Below are 23,255 nucleotides of genomic sequence, written 5' to 3'. Positions count from 1 at the left end.
TGTTATATTTAGCACAAAAAGCAGTCTCCAGTTGTATCATATGATATCTCCGTTATGTAAAATCATATGAAAAAGCATGGAAGGGGGCGCCTGGGTGGCTCAGCCGGTAAAGCATCTCTCTGCCTTCCGCTCAGGTCATGATCCTGGGGTCCTGGGATCAAGTCCCTACTCCGAGGGGCGCCTGCTTCTCCCTCTCCCTCTCCCTCTTCCTGCCACTCCCCCTGCTTGTGCTCTCTCTCTGTCAAATACATAAATAAATCTTTTAAAAAAACATGGAAAACAATGCACCAAACTCATATATATATATATATATATATATATATATATATATATATACAGTGATGTGATCACGTGTGATTTAAATTTTCTTCTGTTTATTTTTAGGGTTTCCAAGGTTGCCTTGACATGCAATCATATTTGTAGTCAGAATGAGGTTACTGGCAAGAGTATGGTATTTGGAGCACCTGCCCATGGTGAGGTGGGTCTAATGGCCGGCCAGCCCTGCCTTGACTACTGAAGCCCATCAAACTTCTTAAATGGGCAACAGGGGGAGGGGCGGAGGCAGAAGGAGAAGCAAACTTACTGCTGAGGAGGGACCCTGACTTGGGGCTTGATCCCAGGACCCTGGGATCGTGACTTGACCTGAAGGCAGATGCTTAAAAGACTAAGCCACCCATTTAAGTGAATGGCATACTGCTGGCTTTATGCAGGGACTTCACATTCGCGGCATATATGCTGGCATTTCCAAGGGCTTCTGGAGAATCTAAGGACACTCGTGGATGAGTAGCCTTATGCGGGCTCAGGAAAGCTAGGGAACTTCTCCCAGGGGCATCATCTTAGCTATCCTATTTCCATCAAAAGAGAGACCATGTTCCATCGCAAGCCTCCAGCACCCAAACCTTCCCACGTCCTAACAGCTGAGTCATGTCTCAAGTGCCCAAAGGGTTCTAAAGATGGCATTTGAGGCAAAAAAAAAAATGTTGAAGAGTCAAGATTAACCCCTTGAACATCCTTTTTCTCCCTTAAACCACTAAGACTTCCCTCCCCCAGAACATCAAAAGCCAAGCATTAAATTTGCTTTACCATTGCAACAAACACCGCTCTCTTTCTGGGAACTCGAAGCCTAAATCACTTTGAAAAGATAGTGGAGAGGAGAAAGAGGGCGATGGATACATGAAGAGGATTTTCATGGTTATCTTCAAAGGAACATCCCTGCATTTGCCATTTGTAAAATGCACCTGCCGTACAGCTCCACCTCAGCTCAATGTTAGCTAACCAGTTGGCCACGTGCAAGATTTAAGGATCATTGCACAAAGATTCCCTGTCTGCGATAGGAACCCTTCCTCACATGCTGGGGTGTTTCCTGGGATAGGTCAGCCCTATGCTTCCATGGTATATATAAATCATGAAGCCATAAAACAGTGAGCGCCTGAGGTCAAGAAGTTACTTTCCCTGGGCCGGTGCCCATTCTTGGGCGGGAGGGAGCAGAAGGAGTTTGCCCCCGTGTGGCAAGACGGGGGCACTGCCTCTTTTAGCATCTGGGTAAGAGTGGCCATTCAAACTTGCATGGAAAGAGATGGTTTTGCAAACGATGGGCTCAGAACTAAGCAAAATTCCCTCAAGGCTTTAAACACTAGAGTCACAGAGGCTGAGATATGTAGGAAATATTTCTAGTTTCAAGTGAAAGAAGTAGAATATGAAACTGTACGTTAAGATGTGTAATCAATAGGAATCGCAGACATGAATCGTGCTTTTTACGTGCCAGGCACTGTGCCAAGCACTTTACCCACATTTTAGTTCTCATAGAAACCTTACTAAGAAGTTATGAGTATTAAACCCATTTTAGCACAAAAGCACTGAGGCACAGAGACAGCATCCCCCTAAAGCCTTATGGCTAATGATTGACAGAGCCACAATCCTATGGTTGGCAGATCCCTGATCCCCTGGTTGACAGAGCCACATCCTGTGGTTGGCAGAGCCCTGATCCCCTGGTTAACAGAGCCACATCCTGTGGTTGACAGAGCCCTGATCCCATGGTTGATAGAGCCACATCCTGTGGTTGACAGAGCCACATCCTGTGGTTGGCAGAGCCCTGATCCCATGGTTGACAGAGCCACATCCTGTGGTTGGCAGAGCCCTGATCTCATGGTTGACAGAGCCATATCCTGTGGTTGACAGAGCCACATCCTGTGGTTGGCAGAGCCCTGATCCCATGGTTGACAGAGCCACATCCTGTGGTTGGCAGAGCCCTGATCCCATGGTTGACAGAGCCACATCCTATGGCAGGCAGTGCAATCCTCCATCTATTCTCTTCACCATTTGCACTGACTGCAAATATGCAAAACATGAATGTGCAGGAACTGGACAAGGGGTAGGAACAAATGACAATCAGTGTGGTGAGGATATTGGGGACGTTTTCTTTAATCCAGTTATGTCTACCACTTTATAAAAGCATGGATGAGTGTGGATAGGTTTAGAAACAGTCATAGCCTTTAGTTCTGGATGTCTTTGAGCTGAAAGGTCATCTGTCAAGACTGGGAGAACCACCTGGCTCCTTCTTAAATTTTCAGACTGTCAGGAAGGGCTTCCATGGTCCTTGACTTCTCTATGTGCCACGGTTGATGCTAACCCATGTCGAGTCATTATTTCATGTTCGCATTCGGCATTAATTACGTAAAGGAAGTCATGCTAATCCCAGAAATGATTAAAGAAACAGAACCAGATTCTTCACAAGCACTGTCACACTCGTGACGATAATTGAATTTCTTCCCGCAAATCAGTGATTCTCTGGGAAACCAGAAGAAAGAAAAAATATAGATAAATTCTCCCCTCTCCCTGCTTTTGATCTTGTTTGTGCATGTATAGTACATCGTAAATAGTACCACTGACTACTCTTCATTTTGTGTTTTGTAAATGGAGTTTAGAAAGAAGACACTTCTCCAGAGGTTTGAAGTTTTCTGTGCTCAGCAGAGGAGGATTTGCCCATTTGTGCTAATCCAACCAAATCATTTCCATTGATGTCTTGGGGATGTTTTTAAAGCTCTCATGGCTGGTGATCTGTTAATTAGTGTTGCCGCATTCACTGGGGGCTGAGGTTCCTTCATTGGGCCCTATTAGATTTGGCCGGTTACATCATCAGACGAATAGCAAACATCCTGTGTCCCTGCAGGGACCAGGCCCGTGGGTTATGAAAACAAGGGTTAATGTAGCATTTGCCTCGCATGATGTTCTTGGTCTGAGGTCCTTGAAGCCAGAAGGATTCAAAAATTTTTTTCAAAGTCGTAATTTTTTTTTAAAGATTTTATTTATTTATTCATGAGAGATACAGAAAGAGAGGCAGAGACACAGGCAGAGGGAGAAGCAGGTTCCATTCAGGGAGCCCGATGTGGGACTCGATCCTAAGACTCCAGGATCACACCCTGAGCCAAAGGCAGATGCTCAACCACTGAGACACCCAGGTGCCCCGTATTGTTTTCTTTTCTTTTTCTTTTTCTTTTTCTTTTTCTTTTTCTTTTTCTTTTTCTTTTTTTTTTTTTTTCCTGGAGAGAGGATCATAGCTTCCACCTTTCTTTTTTTTTTTTTAAATATTTATTTATTTATGATAGTCACACAGAGAGAGAGAGAGAGAGGCAGAGACACAGGCAGAGGGAGAAGCAGGCTCCATGCACCGGGAGCCCGACGTGGGATTCGATCCCAGGTCTCCAGGATCGCGCCCTGGGCCAAAGGCAGGTGCCAAACCGCTGCGCCACCCAGGGATCCCCCACCTTACTTTCAAAAGCAGTTGCTGACTCAAAATGGTTTAGTGTCACTGATCTAGAGATGTCAGCACTTTTTGCGTCACTGGAGAGAAGGTCAAACCCTGAGGGGGACAGGGCCTCCCCAAGGCAACAGGTTCACGATGGTAGCCTAGATTGTGCCCGCCAGACCAGGGGTGGCTTTACTCTATGATACGATGTGTTGGGATGAGAATCACACGCATGATTGTGTGAATGTGTCACATAAGTTCACCCTGTGATTCAGCGGGAAGAGTGAGCCTCCGATGGGTCTGTTTGTTCCCCTCCGGTCCTTCTCAAATGCAGCAATGCTGTGCCTCCCCAGGAAAGATGAAACTGGGGGACAACCAGCTGGCCCCAGCAGTGGGTCCCTTCTTTGTGTAGATTCTTAGATGCTGGAGCCTAAATTAAAAAAAAAAACTCCTTTGATAATGGGGAGCTTTGAAGTCTTTTCTTCTACTTTCCTGAAAGAATTGTAAACCCCGTGTTCCTTGCTTGATGTTAATAACTATTTTCTACTTACAGCTGCTTTACACTTGGAAATAGTAGAGCTATTATTATGAAACACTGTTTCCGTGCATCCTTTTCAGGTTGTCTATGAGTGGTAATGACTGTGAACAGGAGATTTCCACTGGGCCTTTCCCACCTCTGGGGTCATGGGTTGCAAGCTCATGAGACCCTCTCTGCACCCTGAACATTTCCAAGCTAAACATCTGGGATTTCAAGCCCCCAAATATCATGGCAGTGACTACTCTCACCACCCTTCTTGGGGGGCAAAGGGGCAGATCACCATTCTACCCCTCTGCCCCCTAGTCAACACCAGGACCTTGGTTAAGAGGTCGCTTCTAGAGTCAAAGACCTGGCTTGGCTCCTGAATCCATCTAGGACAGGTGATGTGGGCCTGGGACCAGTTAACTCCACCTCTTAGCTCTTCAAGCTCCTCATTAGCTAGAGGGACTACCCTCTGCTTTGTGGGGCCTTCGGAAGGATTGAGGAAAAGTTCTTAGTACCAGGGCTTAGTTGGATGTCACTGATGCCATTTTTCGTTTCTGAACCGACATGGGCTGTTCCATCTCTAAATGTCCTTCCTCTTTGCCAACTCCTGCTTCAAGTGTCCAGACCTTTCCCCTCTCAACACATCTCACAGGTTCTTGTCACTCTGGCACACCCCATCGCCCCCTCCCGGGCTTGGCAGTTGCCTCCACGAGGTGGTCATCCTTTGCCCACGGCACTGGTGTTCTACTCTTGGTGTGCAGTGGTTGGACCCACCTTGCCAGGAGAGGTGAGAAGATTCATTGCTCAGGAGGCATCCGTAGTCTCTGTAGTGATTTATTTGGACTAATTTTCCTCATTGCAGGCTCATTAGAGGCTGTTACCAAATGGTGGCTTATTTGCTTTCAACAAGCATGTCAGGTGTTCACCGCCCCCCTCCCGTGCCCATGTCCCACTAGGGGAGGCACCAACAGCAGCTTTCACACGCTGGGGCCCCAAGGCGGAATGTGCAGCTCTACTTCCATTAACAGCTCTTTCTGCTTCTCAGTCGTTCCTATTAAACACTAGTATGCCGCCGGAATTCCCTAATGGTGCCCCCATCTCCGTTGCTCACTGTGCATTATTTGCAGGAGATTCAGAGTCCAATCCTTCTGTGACCCTGACAAAATTCAGAGATTGTCGGAGAGTCTACATTTCTGCCCTTAGATTGAAAGGAGTTATTCATATCATCCCTGTCTCTTCTCTTTTAAATTGTAAAATCCCAAAGGGAAGAGCGGCCTCCCCGCCCCCGACCCCATCAACTCCCACTGGAGAGCTAGGTCAGGTCTGTGCGCTCTAAGGAAGCCCAAGGAATTGGTGCTGTTTTCCGACTGTCCCAGGAGGAAGGCGAGCACCCTCCGCCACCCCGTGCCTTAGTTCCTGGCTGGTGCTCGGGCCTGCTTTGCTTGCACCTTTATGCATTCGAGGTCCCAGACGTGTACTTCAGTTTTCTGACCAGCCTCTGCAGCCTGAGTCATCGAGTATTGTCAGCTTAAAAGGTGTAAACAAATTCCCCCCGTGGGTGTTGAGAAACACGTGTGCAAACGTGCACGACGGCTGTGTGATATGTGGGGTGCCAGGTGAACAATCCCGTGCTTGTGTGTGTCCACACACACGAACACACATGGTGTGGAGACTGCACAAGGAGTGTTTAGCTTCATCCTGTGCAAATAGTGTCTGGGAGGAATCACCTTGCAACTGAGACATCAGTGTCCCCAGAGGCCAGTTATGGGAGCTGTGGCCTCTGACACTTGGGGGCAGCTGGCATTCCTGGCATTTGGGGGGATCCGTAGGAGGCGCCTCCTCCCTCTGGGGACTGAGATTCAGTTGTCATGAGAGAGAACAGGTTGGGATCTGGGGCAGCCTGAGTCAACCTGCCCTTTGGCACTTGCTTCCTCTTCACGCTTACCTGTTGGATTTGAGTGAACAAAGACAAAATGATTTTCAAAAGAAGTGGGTTTTTTTGCTTTGTTTGTTTTTGTTTTTGCTTTTTTTTTTCCCCCCTGTCTTGGAAATATAAAGGAGTGTCCACTTCGGCAAGTTCATCTTAAAAGGGCAACAAAGACCTGATCAAGTTTGTGTAGGGAGAGACTGGTCTTACTTTTTTTAAAAAGGTTTTATTTATTTATTCATGAGAGACACACAGAGAGAGGCAGAGACACAGGCAGAGGGAGAAGCAGGCTCCCTCCCTGTGTGGAGCCCAATGTGGGACTCGATCCCAGGACCCCGGGATCATGCCCTGAGCTGAAGGCAGGCGCTCAACCACTGAGCCACCCAGATGTCCCGAGAGACTGGTCCTTAACCAAAGCATCTGAGAGGGTGAGCACCCCTACCTTACCTTTCGCCAAAGAAGTAAGGAGAGGCACCTCCAGAGGCCCCTGGTCAGGGCCAGCAGGGTCCTTACAGTTGCTTGTTGTTTCTTAATTTGACTTTGGGAAAAAATTTTCTGCAACTTCCAGCTTAGACACAAGAATTCTTCTGCTAGTGGAAAATGTATGGAGAAGGGAAGCAGAACCGCCACAGTTCAACAACTGTGTCTCCCGACACAGCAGAGCATCTGTCAAGCTTCTGCTGTTTCCCACAGCCGGGGGAGCCACATTGTTTATTTTCCAAACCGGGGTACTTTGAGAGTGAAAAGGGACACGCGTAATCCCCCCAGGATGGCGGGCCCGAACTGGGATGAATGGGCGCCTTACTCAGGATGGGGATCCTAAAAACACATTCATGTGTCCTGTCTGTGACCTCTGATTAATGACGTGCGGGTTCTTATACTCACTCGTGGTGGAGAGACTTTCCTTTCCATTCGTGCCACCTCATTTCTGCAATTTGCTCAAGACTCTGCTCTTCCAGGAAGCCACCGTTGCATCCCATGCTGAGCATCACCGCAGTCTGGGCGCTTGGCCTCAGACCCAGGCGATTTGCCTCCGTTAGGAATGAGCAAATGACCCAGGAGAAGACCGTGGGTAGTTGGCATAACCTGGGCTTACGAAACGACACCCTTCAAATATATCCCCAAGGGGAAGGTTTGCAAGGAGGGTTTCCTGGTTAGCTAGTTAGCTCATGAAATCCTGGCTGGATACCTTAGTCAGCCTGTGAGGATCAGAATGTCCTGTGACACCCAGGCTGCCATTTGTCCATCTGTCTGTGTGTCTATCTGGGTGGTACACCTGCTTCCGTCTATCACTCATCAATGCTTCCTTGTGCCCTTCCTGCGTGGAACGTCAGGCTGCTGGTATATGACCTTTTGGACTGAGCATCCACACGAATCACCGGGCCTGTCCCCACTCCAGTACCCACCCCCATCCCCGGGGAAGGAATCTGACTGGCTGGGCCTGGCATATGGATGGGTCCCCATGAGGCGGCATGACCAGGAGAGCAGGGTCACCCACGATGTATGACAGCCACCACTGTCCACACCTGCGCCCTTAGTAGCAGCTAAGTGCTTGCCTGCGGCCTCTCGTTTAATCCTTACACTCCCCTATGGGATAGGTGCCGTCATTATCCCATTTCGTGACTCAGGAAACTAGGGCACAGAGAGGGTAAACAGCTTGTTGGGCACCACACAGCTGATAAGTGGACGAGTCAGGAGTGAGCCCAGCTGCCGGGCTCCGGAACCTGAGCTCCTAATCACTCCTCAGTGTCGCTTCTCCTTAGTAAGCATTGCTAGGGTGCCCCAGTTTCATCTTTTTTTTTCTTTTTTTTAATCCTTTCTGGTCCCTGTACATTGGGCACTGAACACTATTCAGGGAGTGTTTGCCGAATGAATGAGTAAGCAAAGGAAGGGAGGGAGGAGGAGAGGAACAGAAGGTCCATTAGGAAGTTAGGAAGCAGACCAGTTCCCGGGGGGCGGGGGGGAGCTTCTTCCGCTGCTACCTGCCCAAGGACCAGGGTGCACAGTTTCAAAGTACTCTCTCTCCCTGTCCCTCTCTCTCTTTGCTCAGACAAAAGCGAGAATGGTGAGGCCTATCAGAGGAAGAAGACGGTGGCCGCCAGCCTTCCCGAGGGCCCTGCGGTCCCTGAGCCTCCACGGGGGACCCCGGTGCAACCCAACAGCGGCAGCTGGAGGAGGATCGCACTGCTCATCCTGGCCATCACCATCCACAACATTCCAGGTGAGGTCCGGCCACCTGCCTGAGGGGGGAGTCACTCTGTCAGCCTCGCTGCCTGGCTAGAAGAGGGGCACCGACAACCGTGACTTGGGTCCTTTTTGCAGCGGGGAGACTCAGGGACAGAATGCAAATCTTTCTTGACATCATTTTTAACTCACGCCATTGCTGTGGGGCGCACCTCGTATAATAAGTGTGGGATGTCTCTGGTTCTGCTTTAGTGCTCTTTTAAAATAGTGAGCTCCGTAGAGTTTGGCACAGGTGGTTGGTTGCCTTACCTGCCTTCTTCCTGCGGAGCACCTGTCTGGAACACCCTTGCCCAGTGGAATCCTTTTTTAGCATGCTGCGGTAGTTTGCTTTGCATCTTTGGATTTATTTTAATTGGACAAAATGTGTTGGCATTCTAACTCAAAAATAATGTTTCATTTGGAGTAACTAGAAAACACAGATAAGCATAAAAGAGAATAAAGATATTATTTAGAACAACAAATTGAGGGAACCTCAGGAACTCCTTGAGTCACATCTTGGAATTCCTGCTCTGCCACTTACTTGCTAGCGTATCTGGACAAGCTACTCAAGCTCTTTGGGCCTTGTTTTTCCCATCTGTGAAACGGGCATAAAGCTACTACTACTGAGATAACCTGGACTTTATTGGCAAAATGAATTACATTTATTTTGATACTTAAATAAGATGCTATAGCACGTGCGCGCACACACAGAGACCCAGATTTTGGTGTAGTACTTAGGCCACATGAGCATTTGGAAAAGGGTAGCGGCTATTAGCATTAATAACACTCAAGTCCTTCCTTTCTGCTGTGACTTCCTAGTCTTGAGTTCTTCAGCTATCTGATCCATCACTGGTTGTGCTAGAACTCGAGTTTTAGGAATAACCTCCCTTGAGGGAGTGTCCCTGGGTCATATATTATCCGAGCCCTTTGCATATCATAGTGCCAACTCGTCACCCTGTTTCGGGGCAGTGACTCAACCGGAGAAAGCTTGCTAGAGGCACATTCTTCTCTTCGAAGCTGGTGTAGATGTGGCTCCACTACCCTCCGGTTTCAATATTGTGGGAACGAAGGCCATGGCCGAACCCAATTTATTCCTCCTTGGGTAGCTGGATAGTCTTCTGCTTATGCAATGAAGATTTTTTTTGGCTGGGGGAGGGGGTCATAAGGAATGAAAATTTTGATATGTTATAGATTCCAATGTATACTCAATCTGTCTAGAACACTATGTTTCCAATCAGTTTTTTTTTTAAGATTTTGTTCATTTATTTATTTGAGAGCAAGAGAGCAAGCATGTGCATGAACAGGAGGAGGAGCAGAGAGAGAGGGGTGTGGAGCCCGACATGGGGCTTGATTCTAGGACCCCGGGATCATGACCTGAGCCGAAATCAAGAGCCAGCTGCCCAACCAACTGAGCCACCCCGGCCCTCTGTTTCCAGTCAATTTTAAAGCTCAGGTCTTCCCCTCGATGGGAAGCTCTGTCCTTATTATTTCTATCCTGGTCTTAGGAATTTCTATCATCTGATTGTGTAGGCTGGTTTGCTCCCCAATTTTTCTTCAGCATATTTCTCTCATTTCCCTCTTGACTCTTTCCTTTTGGGTCATGGGAAAAGTCCTTGGTGTTTCTATAGCTTGCTGTTCAGTATTCCTTGAAGTCTTAAGTGGGACCCCAATGCACAAAGGTGACCAAAGCGGCTTTGCCCTGGCAGGTGGTTCTGGCCACAGTCAGCCTCAGAATCTTAGCAAGCCCAGAAGACCAAGGGCTTGGCAGAGGGCAGTTTGAAAAACCTCCATAGTCACCTTCAACCTGTGGAAATGCTCATCAGTAGAGAAGAGAAGGTACTTATCTTTTCAGTTGTAATAGTAGCTTTCTTTCTGCCACTCAAGGCTCCTTCTCTGAGCAGTTGAGAATGAATAAAGATGTGTCCGGTGGGTCGACAGTCAAATAAGACAACTATACTGACTCAAGGTATCCCGTGGGGATTCCCTGTCTCCCTGAAGAATGCAAAAGTGCTCTTAAACCCAGATTTCATTGCACTGGGCTTTGAAAAGCCGGGAATATGCTTTCCTCTGGTGGAGGTCTTCCTATCTCTCACCTGCCACTGCCCTTCTGTGTTCCCATGTGCTCAGCTGGGACTCTTTCCTGGCTCATTCTGACAGAAGGTTGGGGAGGGTCAGAGTTCACATCTTTCAATGTTTATTGACCTCAGGGAGAGCTCAGATTAGGACCGGAAACAAAAGTGTTAGCAGGAAGGTGTATGGGATGATTTGATGATACCCAATCAGCACAGATTCAAAGGTTACTTTTGCCTTGACAATAGACTTTCTTCTGGATCGTTGGCTTCCCCAAGTTCATGGTCACCCCATGTCCCTATTATGGTGAATGTGGAAGCGTCTTTTGAAATGAGGATTGAGTGGCCCATAGGAACCCCAACTGAGTCGGCTTCATCAGAAGCCCAGTGTAACGGCCTGTGACCTGGCTCGTCTGGATTTGAGAAGTTCAAAGGGAAATTTCTTCCCTAGTCTTGCCTTTTTAAAAAAGTTAATTGCATTTTAATAATGAGTTGTAGGTACTTGAATTATATCAGTCATAAAACAGACCAAGATCCCTGGCCTCCTATCCTTAACATTATAGCAGGGCAGAAAGACAACATAATAGTAATAATTGGCTTGTATGTTATGTTCAAGGGGGTTGGTGCTATAAAAAAAGGACACGTCCAGCAGGGCTGATGAGATCCAAGTTGTTACAGAAAGGAATTGTAATTTTAAAGAGTGGCCAGGGGGGTCTCACTGAGACCTAGCCTTGGAGTCAGACAACCAGTTCTCTGGGGCAGAGTGAATGTTCCAAGCAGAGGGAGCAGCCAATGCAAGGGCCCTGAGGCAGGAGCATGTCTGGACCTATGAGGAGGAGCCAAGAGTCCAGTGTGGCTGGAGCAGGGTGAGTGGGAGGGAAAGGCACAAAGTGAGGACAGAGCGGTCAGCCCTGCCCCAGGTGGAACTCAGACACATTGTAAGGACTTTCCTTCTTACTCTGAGAGATGGGCCCACCCCAGGGATTTGAACACAGAAGCATATGATTCTCTCTAGGTGCTGAATTCAGACTGGACCCAGTAGGGGTGTGGGCGGCCACCGGGAAATTGGGCAGAGGCCACTCTAGGAATGCGGTCTGTGAACAGGGGCAGCTCAGACCGGAGTGGGGGATTGTGAGACAAAGATGGGAACCAGGGAGGACCCCGGGGTTTCAGGGCTGACTGGCTGCGAGCATGGAGTTGCCACCCACTGGGATGGGAAGGACCCCGAGGGGGCAGGTTTTAGAAGGGCATCTCAAGAACCCAGTTTTGCACTGGGAGGCTTGGTTGTTGGCAGGCATCCAAGTGGAGGTGCCGATTAGGCAGCTGGGTGTATAGATTCGGAGTGGGGAGCAGAGTCTGGGCTGCAGAGAGAAGCCTGGACCAGATGCGAATCACTGATTGGCACAGTTGTCGTCGAAAGCTCCAGCACAGGATGACATCACCAGGGTCTCGCTGCAAGTAGCCGAGTCTCCTGAGGCCCCGGTGGGGCCCATCCCCGGAGCCCCGGGCTGCTAACTCCAGTCAAGAGCACTTCGCTCACCGATAGTTACGGGCAGCAGCTTCCTGCCCTTTGATGGGAACCGTATCAAGAGCTGGTCTGTCACCAGTTTGCCTTTGAAGGGATCTTTTTTTTTTTTTTTAACGTTATCCTTTATGGTTTATTAAAAATTTAACTAGAGCTTTGACGTTCACCGAGACTCTGGGTTTTAAGATAGACTGTTCACAATGACTAAAAGGATAATTGATTTTTTTTTGAAGTTTCTTGTCTTTGCTGGTTCAGTTTTACATGTCCTGGGGATATTTTGTTATTTATTTATTTATTTTTAATGTGGAAGTGAAAAGGAGAGCTTGTTAGCAAGTGTCCCATCCTCCAGAGGTTTCGGGCATGCGAGGACACACAGGTCCGCATGCACACACACCCAGAGCGCTGGGTTAACATTTAATAGGCGTGTGCAAGGACGGATGTGCTCTTAAACTTCTGTGGCTCACAGTTGTCCTTATGAATGTGGGAAGAGCTGGGGGGCCCCCTAACACGCATCCTATGGGCAGCTCTGGGTATGCACGGGCCCCACGAAGACCATCCGCAGCCCCAGAGCAGAGAAGAAATCCCATGTTCAAGAAACAAACACACAGTCGTGTAAGCAGTTTAAATGTTTTAGGAAGAAACCATCATGACTGATGAAGACCATCAGACGTGAGCCCCTCCGGCTGGTGGGGTAGACACAGCATCTCCACAGACGGAGATGCCGCTCCTCTGTATGCCACATCCCTTCTCCGGCTTGGCCTGTGTGCACTGGCGGCAGGTTGGGGCGCACGAGTCCTGCGGAAAACGATCTCCTGAGGAAGTGACATGTTTTCTGGGAAAGCAACTCTGGAGCCTTTTGATCATTGTCTCTTAGAGCGATTTTCATGCAACATCGTGCAGGCTCAAGGGCTCTGAGTCTTCCAGAGGTTCCCGGGCCTTCAGAAAACAAGCTCCCTCTCTGCGTCTGAGTGGAATTAAAAATCAACTAGCAATCGAGTCCCTACTAATCTCTTTTCATGAGTGGCTTATGGTCTTGACAGCGCTCTATCTCATGGCTTTGTATGCCAGAAAGTTAAATTTAGAGCTTAAAAGGGATATTCCAGAGGTTATCGCCTTCAAACACTACTCCATTGGGTGATTCAGGGTGTGTGTGTATGCGTGCACGCATGTGTTAAATCATCACTGTGATTCCTTTCAGCCCTGGCATTGGATGATTCTGTGAAAAATAATACAGATAGTACAATATTCTTTTCATGTGTCTAACAGTGTTAATCATCCCTTCCTTTGTGACTCCATGCTTCATCCTGTGTCTGCTTCTGTTGTGATCCTATCACTCTGAATGGAGATTATTCAAATAGGTTCTCCCCTGCCCTCCCTCCCCCCCCATCCATAGGTGGAGCTTCTTGCCAGAAGCTCCATGCCATCTTCCTTTTAGGATCTCACATTACATATTGAAGCTGAAAATCTATTCGAGCATGTGGAATAACCGGTGCACTTGATATCTAGCCTCCATCCTAGGAGGAGGGGGTATCATTCGAGAGCCAGGGGTCCCAGTTCCCCTTCTCCCTTGGCCAACCAGGTGGGCGAAGGGATGGCATTCAACTCAAGGGCCTCAAGGGCCTCCTGGACAGGGAAAGCTTTCCTTTGTATTTGAACTGATTTATAAATCCATAGAAGAGATGAGCTGAGTCACAGGCTTTTTATTTTCCTCTCATTAGAGTCAAGAGTCAAGTTCACTTTGCTGGTTGTTGCTGTGACATAGAGCGAGCTAGGGTCGCTGCCTGTGTCTGCAGAACAGCACAGTAGTTGATTTTAATTATTTGGCTTGTCTTCCTTGACGGTTCCTATTAGGCTACATTTCATGGCTTTACATGAGATGCTTGGAGTTTTAATCAGAAGGGCTTTTTTTTTCCCCCTCAAGGAACAACACCTCACAAATTTACACACTGAGATATTAACAGTGGTTGGGTATTCCCGGGGTTGTGGATGACTTTTATGACTTTTATTTTCTTCATGTTCTTGTGATTTACCAGCTTACCTATAATGAATGACTCATAGGGTAAAAATGGGTCTTGGAAGGAGAACCTCCAATCACCTAACCACCGCAACATCCCTAATCCCCAAAACACACAAAAAAGGGTAAGAGTAACAGTTATTCCTTTATGCCTGAGATGATCTTGGTAGGGTTGTTTAATGACAGGTTGGAAACAAAACGAAGGATTGTATTCGCTTCCCTTGGCTGCTGTAACAAATGATCACAAACGCAGTGGCTTAAAACAACCCAAACCTATTCTTTTACTGATCTGGAGGCCAGAAGTCTCACATCAGTTTTATTTAACTAACATTACAGCGCTGGCAGGGCCGTGCTCCCTCTCTCAGGGAGGAGTCTGCTCTTGCCTCTTCCAGCTTCTGGAGGCAGATGTCCCTCTGGCCTTGTGGCCACACCTAAGTCCAGTCTTTGCCTCCATGGTCACATTGCTTTTTCTTCTGTGTCTAATCTCTTTACCTCTCCTCCTCCCTTTTCTTAAAGTTTTATTTATTTATTTATTTGAAAGAGAGAGAGCGAGAGCACGAACAGGGGGTGGGGCAGAGGAAGAGAGAGAGAGAGAAGCCAACCGTCCAGGACGGTCCTCCCTGCAGAGTCTCCTTTGTCATGAAAGGTGGCATTCACAGGTCCCAGGGCTTCTGGGTGGCACATGCCTGGGCATTCACTTTACCCTTGTGTGGGCTCCACGTGCTGCAAGGGCAGCTTCAGAGGGGCAGCACTGAGGCCTTGCAGGAAGGAGCCAAGAGCTAGAAAGAACAGCTTTCTGACTCTTCATGTTTCTGGGACAAAATGCGGACAGAAAATTCTGTCATGAGGGTCCTTTCCAGGGAAATCACCAAAGCAACAGTCTCTCCTTCACATTGTTCTGCTCCCAGAAACTATAGAGGAGTGTTTTGCACAGCCAGAGACCCAGGCTCAGGTAATGAGTAAGCTGAGCACCACTCAAGGCCACAACTCGTTGGCGGTAACAAAGGCCACTGCTCACGCTAGAGGCTGCCACTTACTGGGGCCTTTGTAAGCACCCTCCTACTGGGAGGGAGATATTTGTACCCCCTGTTTTACATTTTAGAAACGGAGATCCAGGGAGGCCAGAGAGGATGCTCCAGGTTGAGATTGGGCCCAGGAAGAGCCAGACTCATGCTCCGTCCCTCCCGTGCTTCTAGCCTGCCTTTGGCTTTGGTGAGCCAGGCTTCCTTCCTCCAGGCGGATCACAACATTTTTTTCAGAGCCACTCACAGAGAAGTTCAGGAAATACTTCTCATTTTTTGAAGCTTGCCACATTAAATGTTAATGTGTGCAGCACCACCACACTGGCGTGTTGGTGTGATGCGCGCTTCAGATGCCGCGGCTCAGTTCAGCAAGGAGGTTTTGGCGGGGGCAACGTGAATCACCTCTGTGGGTGCTTGGCAGACGCGTGTAGCACGGGCACCCACGCGGCTCCCACGCACCTGGCGCCGCCACCACCACCACCTCCACCGAGTGAGGACCACCCGGGACCCAAGCAGATCATCAGCTCTTCAATATATCAAGGAGGGTGATGAGGGGAAAGGGGACAAGCCCAGGACTGAAAATCAGAAAGGCCAGGATGCAGATCCTCGAGCCACCAGATGCTTTACTAGGTGGGTGACCTTACGTAAGCCTCTGGGAGTTTCAGTTTTCCTGGCTGTAGAGTGGAGATAATATCCATCTTGTGGTTCGGTGTTAAGTGAGATGACAGTGCCGGCCACCAACAGAGCCTCTCACCATGTCCTCTGCTGTGACGTGTGCATCACGGGGGCTAGAACATGATAGGACCTGAAAGATACTAAGTCTCTCATACCACATTCACTCATCTTGCCCTTTCTCCCTCCTGCTTTGCCTTCCCTTTGCTCTGATCCTGAAAGATGGCTTGGTAATGGCCTTGGTGGTCTCCCAATGGAACATCTCCAACCACTTTAATTTCTAGCTCCAGCAGGTTACATTTGAAGAGACTTCTCATTTACCCCAGGAGTCAGAAAACACTGTAATATTCTCCTCTAATTATCTGTGTCTCAGTGGGAAGCCTGACATTATAATTAGCTCAGGCTCCTGTCTGGGATGACATTTTGCTCAGCATATTGCGTTCCTGGGTGTGTACTATAGCAGAAGCTGGTAGCATGCTCCCCACTTATGTGATAGAGCTTGAGCATGAGAACTGGCACAAACACCCCGAAGGTGAAATCGTTAGCTCTGGGATTCCTGCAGGATTTCCACCCGCCTCCCACCTCCAAAAAAGCAATGGGGTGACACTCAGATTCACTGCCAACCCCTGCCACAGGCTATATAGACTCATGCCGTTTCCCTACCGACTGGCCTTCAGATCATGTGAGTTATGTGCTAAAACTGCATGAAGACTGGGGTTAAAATCAAGACTCATTTCCACATTGACTAGATTATGTCATCCTCCCACCTATTATGTAAATTAAAGGAAAGAGTTAAGGCAAGAGAAATTGAACATATTTTTGTATTAAGACTCAAAGTTTCCGGTAAATTCTAGTCATCTTTCTACTCTGGCCAGGTGGATATCAGGTAGAAAACATGGTTTTCCTTCCTTTTAGACCTATACTGCCTAATACAGAAGCTAGTAGCCACCAGGACAGACAAACCAGAGGCTGTGGAGTCAGAAAGGCTTAGGACCCAGAGCCACCAAATGCTCTGTTATTTATTTATCAGATTTGAACAAAAGGCGAAATTGAGGTCTTTCTTCATAACCGAGCCCCATGTCAAGTGCTGAGTAGCCATTAGCTAGTGGCTACGCGATTGGACAGCACAGATACAAAACAATTCCATCACCACAGAAAATTCCATAGGATGGCACTGCTCTAAACCCTGGACAAAAAAAAAAAAATGCAACTCCACAAATTATTTAGAGCCTACCCAAGCTTGCCTTGGGCTGAGTTCTATTTAGGGGAGGCAACCTGCTTCCCGAGACAGCTGTTCTTGTCAGTTATGGGGTGTGTCAAACATATATTACAAATAAAACGCCTTAAATTTCAAAATTTGAAAATAGTTAATTTTAAAAAAAGATTTTATTTATTTATTCATGAGAGACACAGAGAGAGAGAGAGAGGCAGAGACACAAGCAGAGGGAGAAGCAGGCTCCCTGCAGGGAGCCCAATGCAGGACTCGAGCCCAGGAGCCTGGGATCACGCCCTGAGCTAAAGGCAGACGCTCAACCACTGAGCCACCAGGCGTCCCAAAAGTAGTTAATTTTTTATATGAATTAAGGGTAGTACAGAGTCACCCCATGATGGCGTCATCTTGTTCCCATTGGTCCTGACCTGACTTCTTATTTCTGGAATGCGAGACAGCACAGGGGTCGGGGGCAGCTTGTGTGGGGAATCCACAGCGGGCTCATCAGATGTCAGGAGTGGAAAGAGCTGCTCCAAGGATGAGCTTGTCATCCTCTCCCCTGGGTGACACACACCCGTCCCCTGAGCAAGGCAGCACATTGGTTCCTGCCAATTTATCCCTCTTACAGAACAATTTCTCTTGCCTCAAATCGGGTTTCAAAGGAAGGATATTAACTGTCACATGCAAATCACTACAGAATTTATTATCACCTTTCTTTCTTCCCTTTCTTTCTTTCTTTGGCTGAGGACATTGCCCAGTTCACTCCCCAGCGCTCCCATAGAAGATATTTATTGTGGAATGCACTCCCTGAGAAAGCTTTGCCTCCTTTGTGGAAACAATATTCATAATTTATTGTGTTTAACTTTTCTTTTCTCCCTTGGCTGCTAAGAAGCTGCTGAGATAAGAATGAAGTGCATTCTGATGGTCTCATTATCTGAATTCTTCCCTCCTTTTACAACCTATTGTGCTGTACTTTAATCCATTTCAAAAGGAGGGACGTTATTCGTTAATTGGCACGTGCGATTTGATTCTTTTGTCTCCAGTTTTCTTTGTGTCCTGGGCAAATCCCCATACCTGGCCTGAAAAATGCTGTCCTCTGGTTACAGTGAACACTGGGGACCAGGTGAGAGTGATGGAGTCATCTGTTTATATGTCTGCTTTCCAGTAGCCATAAAAAAAAAAGAAGAAGAAGAAGAAGAAGTAAAAAGCAAGTGAAACTAATTTTTTATTTTATTTTTATTTTTTAAAGATTTTATTTATTTATTCATGATAGATACAGAGAGAGAGGCAGAGACACAGGCAGAGGGAGAAGGAGGCTCCATGCAGGGAGCCTGATGTGGGATTTGATCCCAGGACACCAGGATCACGCCCTGGGCCAAAGGCAGCCACTAAACCACTGAACTACCCAGGGATCCCGAAATAATTTTTTAAAATATATCTTCTTAAATCCAAAATAGTCAAGATATTATTATTTCAACATAGGATCAATCTAAAAAAATTCTTTTTTTGTCCCCCCACACTAAGTCTTTGAAATCCAACGTCTGTTTTACACTCTGGCATACCTCGATTTGGATGTTAAAGTTTTAATGGTTCAAGTGAAATGTAGTCCCACTGAATAAAACTGCGTTCAGTGGCGAACAGGTATTTTCCATTTCGTCAGTTTTCAAATTCAAACTTAAATTGAGGGGATCCCTAGGTGGCTCAGTGATTGAGCATCTGCCTTGGGCCCAAGGAGTGATTCCTGGAGACCCAGGATGGAGTCCCACGTCAGGCTCCCTGCATGGAGCCTGCTTCTCCCTCTACATGTGTCTCTTCCTCTTCCTCTCTCTCTCTCTCTCTGTGTGTCTCTTGTGAATAAATATATAATTTAAAAAAAAACTTAAATTGATTAAAACAAAATAGACTATTCATTTTCTCAGTCCTACTAGCCAAACTCCAAGTGCTTCGTGGCCACACTTAGTGAGTAGCTGCCGAGTCCATGGGCACAGCTCTAAATGCTCCGAGAGATACCAAAAAAAAAAAAAAAAAAGGAAAGGAAAAAGGATAAAAAGCAGTCCTTGCCTTGAAAGAGCTTCCCATCTGACAGATGAGATAAAGTTTATGCGTACACATATTATAATGTGGTACAGAATGAATCCATCATCACGGGAAGTCAAAACAAGTGCAGGAAGGAAGGGTGTAATGTCTTTTGGCTCCATGCGGTTTAAACAGTAAGATTTACTGCCCTCAGACTTGGGATTGGACCCAGGCCTTGGAGGACCCAGCAGGTTGCCAGTCATCCACATCCCCACCCCCGCCCCCCACACACACGGTAGAGGGGATGAAGGTGGAAGCAGGAATGCCATGCACAGCAGCACACGGGAAGTGTCAAGACCACTGGCTTGGTGTGAGGCTGTTCTCTTTCTTCGCGCTAGTTAATGAGATAAGTAGGAGGGATCTGGAGCCGTAGCACTGACCCTGCTGTCTGTGCCAGGCAGATGGGTCTGTATCAGGAGTCATCTTTGCCACCAGAAGCCTGCATCCCTGCAGCTCTGTTCAGCCGGGCGGCTCCACCCTAGGCCAAGGCTGCAGTGAGAAATACCTTCAGACCCTTCCCCCCTCCTGGAGAAGCCACACCACACTGAGGACAGTTGCTACTGCAAACTGGCCCCTCGCTCGGAGACATTGTCATGTGCAGATCCATGTTGGCTTTACGATGATCTGTGCCCAGAGCTTGTCTTGTCTTTGCTTCGCTGTAAAGAGAATCGTAGCTTTTCTAAAACTTTGTGTCCTATAAAAAACACCCTGAGCCTTTGCTCGCAGGATAATCCTCCAGGGAACGGCTCACCTGCTGCTGAGTCCTTGTCCCCTGATGAGAGGGCCTCATTTGTTCAGAGGCTGTAGCACAGAACGGGTTTAATCAGGTGATAATATTTGAGATGCGTACTTTGTAAGAGTCTCAGCTCATTCGTATTTATATATGCTAATTTTAGTGCACATTAATTATGTATTTAATAAGTCCCTGTTTATTCTATTTTGTCTTCATTCCCTTGATAGCTGTTACGGTGCGGAGTTGAAAATAATTAAAATGTTACTTGTGTTCTGCAAATAACAATTAACCAAGGATGAATTCTGAAATCAAAATTCCGTTCTCTTTGCCTTCCTGTGATTAAATACAGTGAGCGAAATGACACCTAAATGCACTTGTAGGTCCATTCCTCGTTCGTCGCTCAGTTGGAGGGTAATTACTCCCTTTAGCAGGGGGTAATTGCTAGAAACGTGGGGATGATCTGACTGAAATGTCTTCCATGGCCTTGGGCAGCTCTCTTCTTGTTGACCTGGAAGACACACATTCAGGAGGTGAGCTCGGCCAGGGGCTGCGGGAGAGGACAGGAGGAGGGAGGCTGTTCTCCACAGAACACACGAGAAGTTGGCCATTGACAGTTTCTGTCTGTGGGAAGCCCTTGGGAGAGGGATTGCATTGGATCCAAGCTTCCTCCAACACCTGGATTTCCAAGCCGTGTCAAACCACCGTCCTACAGGCAGCCGTTCAACCCCTTGGAGAAGAGGCAACCCCATTGCCTATGTTTTTTGCATATCACCTGCCCAAAGGGTGGCACCACCTCCTCATGCAGGGTCTCATCCTGGTTGGTCTTGATTTTGCATGCACACGCAGTGGTTGGTAGCTACAGGGAGTAGACATTGGGTCCCATTTCCTTTTTTTCTTGGGGTTTGTGCCACCTCTTGCCCCCAACGTCCTGCCACTTACCAGCATGTTAGTAACTCTTCCTGCCCCAATCTCCTTCTTCCCTAACCCCAAGAGTGGCCCTAAGCTGTCGATCTTTGCAGCCCATCCCCAGGGCTTAAGCCCCACTGTCAGCTCTGTAGGGCACAGATCCCTCTGCTTCAGCCAAGTAGCTATTGGAAGTGGAACTCACATGAGCGCTCAAAAAGGAATTCATCACCCCATTTATTTTATTCTTAAAGATTTTATTTGTTTATTCATGAGAAACAGAGAGAGAGAGAGAGGTAGAGACACAGGCAGAGGGAGAAGCAGGCTCCATGCAGGGTGCCCGATGTGGGACTCGACCCTGGGTCTCCAGGATCACGCCCTGGGCTGAAGGCGGCGCTGAACAGCTGAGCCAACCAGGCTGCCCTCATCACCCCCTTTAATCAGTAGTTCTACTCCAGGGAAAATACACAAGGAGAAGAGTCTCAAACAGATCCATCCTGTTGATGAGCTACTAGGAAAATTTAATTAGAAGATAACTCAAAGCTCATGGAATTTGGAATTTGGAATTTGGAAACTGCCTTTGAATGATAGCAATTGAGACTAGCCAAAACTGTCCCTTGCCACGGATAAGCAAGAGCTAGGACTCAGAATCTGTAGTTTTTACCTTATTTTGAAAATAACGGTGTGGTTGTACTTTAGCAAGTTGTGATTTCCAAATCCATGAAGGAGGGTGAATCTTTCCAGCCCCACCTCCCTGCCTCACAGGTGATATGAGGATAAACTCTGATCCTGGACCTGAGCCGCCCAAGGAGTAAAGGGACCAGCAAGCCAGTGGTTTCCCTGATGATCAGACACAGCAGTTAAAAGCACTGCTGGTCCGCACCTTCCCCTTACAAATCCCCATGTCCTCCCAGCTGCAGAGCCGCACGCTCATGCTCATCATCTTCTCTGGCTCTGATTGAAGTTCAGAGCTGTTGTTTCCAGATATTTCGTTCATTTGCTCCTCTTCTGTATATTCCCAGAAATCCTTCCCGGTGCAGATATGTTAGGGAAGAGGCCGGGGCGTGCGTGGGGGGTGGGGGGAAGGAATTATCTGGCTCGTGTTTGCAGGTGCAAATGAAGTCTTCTCAAATGTTCGTCCAGAACAGAGGCATATTCTCTCATCCGCTTTTAATCGAACGCTTTTCTCCAACAAAACTATTCATTTACTAGATCAGCAAGTCACAGAGGCATCTTCGTTTTCCTTCCTATGCCCTGTTCTCAAGGGACGGCGTTCCCTTCGCTCTAGGTGCCACGCAGGGCTTTCCTATCGGGAGTGGGATACGTGATGAACTGAGCCACTGACCCTTCCAGAGGACAGAGGAAAAAGCCATGGGGCGGAGAGTAGAGAGGTGGGATTTTAGGCACTAAAGACGTGGGGGGAAGCTGGGTTGTGTTTGGGGCTTGGTGAGAGTATTTGAGGCCGTGCACCTTTCCATGCTATTTGGGGTGTGCCCTGGAAGGAACATGCTCTGCCCTGGTTTGCGTGGTCCCTGGGGGCTCAGGGATAAGCTCTGGGTTTTACCTCCCTGTCATTCTAAAGAGTGCCCTGTTGCTTAGAGACAGGGGATGGTGCCTGGAGTGAAGATAATGTTGCCAAGGAAACCAAGCCACAAATTCCCTTGTTTTTCTCCAAGTTGCTGGACAGAAGAGCAAAGGATTTTTGCTCTGACAACTGGAAGAAAAGTATCTTCTTTTCTGCGTGTGTTTTAGACAAACATCCGTTGTCCCAGACACAGCCGAGTTAGTCCCTGAGTTGACAAACGCGCTCGGGTTCTGCGTTGCTTTTTTGTTTTGCGTCGGTGAGTGTGTTTTAATTTTTAAGTAGGTTCCATGCCCAGCGTGGAGCCCACCTCGGGACTTGAACTCACGACCCTGAGATCAAGGTCTGAGCTGAGATCAAGAGTCAGACGCTCAACCGACTCCCCCAGGGAGTGCTTTCTGATAGAGACAGAATTCAGCCATTTTAATGGATTTTTTTCAGATGTGTGGACCCCAGGATCCAGACCCTCTCTGTGATACAACTGAGCTTTGTTGAACTCTTGAGTTTTCATTTTCTGCCCCAGCTTTTCTCTTTCTGGGGGCATTGCGATGACCTTTCTGGAAATTCACAGCAGCAGCGACCCTCTCTGTCCCCCATCTCTTAATTTTTTTGCATGTTTCACATGACAGGAATCCATAAACCCATTGCCCTCTCAACTCTGGTGTTCATAATTCAGAAAAAAAAATCCTTTTTGGGGTCATCCTCAAGGGATCTCTTGGTGAGACCACAGAAGTTCACGTCCACTCAAAGCCCTTGTCACACAGTGGTGCCCCAAATGCTCCCTCCCCCCGGGGAGTCTGAGGCTTAGGTAAAGGGTTCTTCATTTATCTATGGTAGCAATCCTAGCTCCTGCCAGGAGCTTGAAGAATCACCTGTGTGTGTGTGTGTGTGTGTGTGTGTACATCCCCCTAACTTTCTGTACACTTACACCTTTTCCTACTTGTTCAGAAACGCATCCTTGGCTTCTCTCCCTTTCTCCTCACCTCTGGCCTAGGTATTCCTCTTGAGCAGTAATATGGGCTTCCTGAGTT

General features: G+C 47.8%; 1 protein-coding gene across 2 annotated transcripts in view; it reads left to right on the top strand.

Moving 5' to 3' along the window:
- The window catches only part of SLC39A11 (solute carrier family 39 member 11), a 328,560-nt gene that overhangs the window by 185,149 nt on the left and 120,156 nt on the right, over positions 1-23,255 (top strand). For both annotated transcript variants that reach the window (XM_055331675.1, XM_055331672.1), the window contains exon 6: positions 8,246-8,416. In XM_055331675.1, coding sequence (XP_055187650.1) covers positions 8,246-8,416 — 171 coding nt within the window. The remainder of the gene's footprint in view (positions 1-8,245; positions 8,417-23,255) is intronic.

Source organism: Nyctereutes procyonoides, unplaced genomic scaffold, assembly GCF_905146905.1.
Source record: "Nyctereutes procyonoides isolate TBG_1078 unplaced genomic scaffold, NYPRO_anot_genome, whole genome shotgun sequence".
Lineage (NCBI taxonomy): Eukaryota > Metazoa > Chordata > Mammalia > Carnivora > Canidae > Nyctereutes > Nyctereutes procyonoides.
This window is presented reverse-complemented; position numbering and strand designations above follow the sequence as displayed.